Source organism: Zerene cesonia, unplaced genomic scaffold, assembly GCF_012273895.1.
Source record: "Zerene cesonia ecotype Mississippi unplaced genomic scaffold, Zerene_cesonia_1.1 Zces_u001, whole genome shotgun sequence".
Lineage (NCBI taxonomy): Eukaryota > Metazoa > Arthropoda > Insecta > Lepidoptera > Pieridae > Zerene > Zerene cesonia.
In genome coordinates, this window is record NW_024045131.1 from 2,455,760 (window position 1) to 2,461,478 (window position 5,719).

The 5,719-nt window shown below is 38.0% G+C and overlaps 1 protein-coding gene across 2 annotated transcripts in view; it reads right to left on the bottom strand.

The window, feature by feature from the left end:
- LOC119838185 (nitrilase and fragile histidine triad fusion protein NitFhit) overlaps positions 1-5,719 on the bottom strand; it is a 9,811-nt gene continuing 4,092 nt past the window's right edge. For both annotated transcript variants that reach the window (XM_038364029.1, XM_038364028.1), the window contains exons 6-11: positions 2,782-2,994; positions 2,055-2,252; positions 1,712-1,826; positions 1,049-1,126; positions 600-685; positions 1-156 (exon numbers count right to left, since the gene is read on the bottom strand). In XM_038364029.1, the coding sequence (XP_038219957.1) occupies positions 48-156; positions 600-685; positions 1,049-1,126; positions 1,712-1,826; positions 2,055-2,252; positions 2,782-2,994 (799 nt within the window). In that variant the 3' untranslated portion in view covers positions 1-47. The remainder of the gene's footprint in view (positions 157-599; positions 686-1,048; positions 1,127-1,711; positions 1,827-2,054; positions 2,253-2,781; positions 2,995-5,719) is intronic.

Here is a 5,719-nt window from a genome sequence, read left to right on the forward strand (position 1 = left end):
TTTATATTATACAACTGTTATATAAATAAATCTCTATCTATCTCCTTCTATCTTTCTTCTTCCGTCATCTTCTTGATCTCTTCTCGCAACATGGTTGCTTCTGTGCGCATTTCCTCTAAACTTCGTGCGGGTTTCCCGGGATATTTTGGAGTAAATCTAAAAATAATTTTGTAATTATGTAGGGTTTTACAATTAGCACGGCGTAGTAGATTTTGGCGGCCCGTGTCGGCCATCTTGTTTTAATGACATCTGTCAAGATTAACAGTTTTTTTTCTTTCGGTTTATTTTTTAAATTGACTACATTAATAATAATTGTAAGTAATAAACACGTTTTTATAAAAAATTTAAAAAATTGTATTGTTGACAGAATCAGCCAATTTGTCTCACTTTTATACGTAAGGAAATTGTTTAACCCTGGCGATCCTAATCAAAATAATAAGATAAACTCATAAAATTATTGTATTATAACGGATCCTTTATAAGTATGCAAAGTTTGAATAAAATCCGTCCGTTTAAATAGAGTCCAAGTCGAGCCTTAAAGGGTCGGTTATATACAAACATCCGAATGAAACTGTTATAAAAGAAACAGAGATACTTACTGATCATGCTTCGCTAGTTCCAAATAAATATGGTCATTTTCTATGAAATCTCCTTTTCGCCTCGGCAAAATGTGACAGTGTAAATGCTGCAAGTCGTACAAATGTAGATAAATAAAAACTAAACGTAAATTTTTATCACAACGCCATCTATCGCTAAACTTGGCAAAAATTGTATAAATGAAACGACCAATACACAGGGCAAATCAACATTATAGACATGACGCTGCAAAGATAAAGAAAAAATGTCAAAAACATGTTATCGGATGGGTTTAAAAATAATATGGAGGTCGGTCAGAAGGCTTAACGTTTAAAATAAAACAGTTTACGAGACAGCTAAAGTCGTTCAAACATCTTCGGAAATTTATAAAGCAATTAATTTAGAGCGAGCGAAGCCGCGGCCGGAAAGCTAGTTGTGAAAATAAACCATTAAAACAGCGAAAAGCACTTACTCTAACAGTCTGTCCCGCATCCGGCCCGTCTTGTATTGTGACTGTACAAGACTCTGTCTTGTGCACTCTCTCCATCAACTGAAAGCAAGGGATATATCGATTGATTGATTGGCGATTGATTGGTGATTGGTTGGTGATTGGTGATGATTGGTGGTGGTTGTTTGTTAAAAGGGACTTATAAGTTATCTATACTAATGTCCATATTTATATCACTACATAGTATAAAGCAAAATCGTCCGCTTAAACCTTTAAAACTACACAACGGATTTTGATGGGGTTTTAATACATAGAGAGATTCAAGAGGAAGGTTTATATGTATAATAATATCTATTAAACTACTCCGAATTTACGCGTGCGAGACCGGCAGGAAAAAGCTGGTCAACTTATATTATAATTTGAAAGTATTATATTATAATTTGAAAGTAAATCTGTCTGTCCTTCTGGTCGGTTAAACCATTAAATCGATTGTGATGAAATTTCATACAAAAATAGTTTGAGACCCGAGAAATCGAATTCACAGTTGGAGTTCAATCCCTCAGCGCTTCGGTCGTAAATCCACATGAAGACATAAAAAAATGCATTAAAACCGTTCCTACCGTGCAGAAGCGAGTGATATATCAAATATCAAATAAAAAATAGTAAAAAATCTAAAAAAAAACTAACCTTCTGCACCAGCCGAACGGTCCTGAAGAAGTCTTCAGCCTCCTCGTCCGTCAAATCCTTGTTTCTCTCGGCTAATCGCAACGGCGCTATAAGCACGTGGCCCGGAATCACACATCTTTATTAAAAAAAAAAGTTTTCTTTTTTTTAAATTAAATTTTTAGTTTCATAGCATTGAAATGCTTTATATTTCGAATATGATTCGAGCCCGCGTTTTATGTCAAACCGTAGCAAATCAACATTTTTTCCATTCTTTCAAAATTTCTCATTTATAAAGCATTTTCAATGCTATAAAACTAAAAATTAAAATTCTACTATCCTTTAAAAATATCTCACACGAACTCACCGCAAATTGACGAACGCGTACGTCAATTTAGATTTATAGAACACACAGCTCTCCGGGACTTTGACGTGGCCAAACACGTTTGCGGGCTCGTCGACCGCGGCGTCTGCGGTTCGATTCTCGACGGGTGCGAAATTCTCCGTGTGCTCTGGCAGGCGATCCTTGCGAAGGCTTAACGCGTAAAGGGAATACACGTCCGGCCTGACATAAATATATAAATAATAAAATCCTAATCTTATATTCATATAAAATCAGGTTTTCAACCGACTTCAAACAAAAAGTTATAAATTTGACTGTATTATTTAATAATCAAAAGTTTTTACCATTTAAACCTTTTTTTATGATTCTTATTTTATTTGAAATCTGATGCCTGCCGTGGTCTTAGCAATTTCGAGGGGGGGTCAATTTTTGGTAAAAAAAATATTATTTTAAATTTAAATCATTATTCAATAGCCATACAGGTTATCTGAGTGTAATAATGAAACTTGACATTAAAAGAAAAACTTATTTTAATAGAGTGACATGATATGAAAATAAATAAAATATAAAAATAATCACTCAATCACTAAATGGAAAAAGATAGCACATTTTAATAACATTTCAGAAAGTACTTCAAGAGCTTGAAATAGGGAAGTATAGATATGTCAGGTTGCTGTCACTGTCTATCTATTTTGTAACTATCAACTTAACAAAAAATTACAAAAAATCACAAAAAATCTCAAAAAATCACCGTCTATGCTGAAACACCGGCATATTGCGCCTCACTTCGCGCACCGTATCTATCTCCGCGAGCGCATAGCGCGGGGCGGAGTCCCCGCAGTCCGCCAGCACTTCGCCCCACGGGCTGACGCACAGCGCGTGCCCGTAGGAGCGCCGTTTGCTGTTATGCTGGCCGGTTTGAGCGGCCGCTATAACGTAACACTGGTTTTCTATTGCGCGCGCTCTAAAAATTCAATTCAAAAAATTCAATCAAATCTTAAACACAATATACGGCAAAAGCAATGTTTTTCGAATTTTGAAAGTCCATTAAATAAATGTAATACAATATTTAATGTAAATTTAAATTAGCTTTTACTGCACCGATATCAATTATTATATTTAGCAGTTCGATACGTTACCCTTGAGTGCTATTCACCCGTACCACAGGTGAATACCTACGTAGCAAACGCAATAAATACAAAGAATGGGATATAACACGCTTTAAGGTAGATTTAGAAATCGTTTTATTAAAATGAATATCACAAAAAAATACACATCAACAATCTAACTATTTTACCTAATTACATAATCGCTTCCTATCTAAATATATGTAATAAAAAATAGATACTTTTTTTTCATATTTAAACAAATATAATAAATTGCTATCAATAACACTAGTACTGAATCTGATTTGGATCTTTTGTCAGATCACTCTGCGGTGGTCCTTAATATATGCAGCAAGATCATACTAACTGAAGTGCCAATTAAAATCTACAACAGAAGTACTAACTGGGACAAATATCAGGATATCATCACATCCAACCTTCAGCTCAGGATTCGGTTGAAAACAATTGAAGACTTAGAACAAGCTATAGAAGGACTAAACCAATTAATTCATGAGGCAGCATACAATTCCACATCCCATTCCAAAAAGAAAAAAGCCAAAGAACACGTTTACCCTTTGTTCATTAAAGATTGCATAAATGAAAGAAGAAAACTTCGCAAAATATGGCTCAACACTCACTATCCCAGTGATAAGGCTGCTTTTAATAAAGCCTCAAAACATCTAAAAATAATAATAATAATAATAAGCCCGCAGGGCACCTTGTGGCGAGGTGACGGGGAGTAGCGCCCCCGCGGTCCTTAGTTCTCCCGGGGGAGGTCCCTGTCCTCACCTCCGGACTGTCTCGGTGGCAGTTCGGAGTGAACAATGACGAGGTTCAGGATCCCCCACCTCTGGCTTGCCTTAATTGGCCGTCCAGAGTGGAGATGCAAGAGCTATATGCTCGGGGGTGGAAGTGTCTAATGGCGTAATAGCGGGGAAACCCAATCCGGGCCTGCGGGCCCGCGATGGTGAAACCGGTGCCGCACCTCTCTACACCCCCAGCCAGTCAGCTGGTGTTGCCCCCTTGTTGCCATTTTAGGTAACTTTTTTGGGAGCCCATCGACCGAACTGGCAAGTCACCGTCTGCCACTATTTTTCAATTTTTCGAAGTTGAAAAGGCAGACGCCCATAGTTTCCCATAGACCCAACCTACCAATCCATCAAACACCACCTTTCCATAGCCCAGTTTTTTCCATGCCATTTTTTTTGCAATAGTCCTACATCGGCCGCGGATTGCCCAGGGCTGTATCTCTATAGTGCAGTCATGGGCAGGCTGCGGCTGGTGTCCCACAACACATTAAATTCTCTAAAGGGCCTCTGCGCGTTGGATCTGTGTCCCCACGTAAGCCTTCCAAAAGACCGGGTGCTTTCCTTCTAGAGGTACCCGAGTATTATGGAGAGATACACATAATAATAATAACTTAAACGCTACGCTACGGCTACGAAATACCTTAAACGTCCCAAGCAGCCAGTAACCCCGCTAAAAACACCTTTAGGATCCTGGGCTCGCTCTGACAGTGAAAAAGCCAACACTTATGCTAATCACCTGCGTAAGGTTTTCGTCCCAAATCAAAGTAATAATATACGGTTAGAGGAAGAAATAGAAAATTACCTCAACTCACCTATACAAATGTGTTTGCCATTAAAACACGCGACACTCAAAGAGCTGAAGCGGGAAATCCTGAAACTGTCAGAGGGCAAATGTCCTGGCTATGATCTTATAGATGCTACCCTATTGAAACATCTTCCAAATAAGGGTATACTTTTTTTACTTGCCATTCTCAACGCATGCTTAAGATTATCTTATCCTCAAGCCAGGTAAACCAGTCCATGAAGTGTCTTCATACAGACCAATAAGTCTACTCCCTGTAATTGGAAAATTAATGGAAAAAATAATCCTAAACAGAATGCGAGAATACTTAGCAGATGTAATCCCAACTCACCAGTTCGGTTTTAGAGAAGGGCACGGTACCATAGAGCAAGTACATCGGCTGGTTGATGTAATAGGTAGAGCAATGGAAAATAAAAAATATTGCTGCGCAGTCTTTCTTGATATAAGCCAAGCATTCGACAAAGTGTGGCATAATGGGCTTCTTTTCAAAATAAAAAAAATGCTCCCACATTCGTTCTTCCCGCTCCTAAAATCTTACCTTAGAAATAGATGCTATGAAGTAAAATACAATTCTGATACATCAGACATGCATGCAATTAAATCAGGAGTGCCTCAAGGTAGCATATTAGGGCCAGTTCTCTATCTTTTGTACACAGCAGATCTACCAACTCATGACAACACCGTTGCTGCGACATATGCAGATGATACGGCTCTCCTCACGTCCCATGGAAATCCAAATATCGCATCAGAAAACCTTCAATCTCACCTGACCCAAATCGAAACATGGCTTAATAAATGGCGCATGAAGGTTAATACAGATAAGTCAGTTCAAGTAACTTTTACTCTTAAAACGAAAACTTGTCCTCCAGTCAAGCTTTACAATATTGAGATCAAACAATCTGACGACGCAAAATACTTGGGTATACATCTTGACCGTCGTCTTACTTGGCGCAAACACATATGGACTAAAAG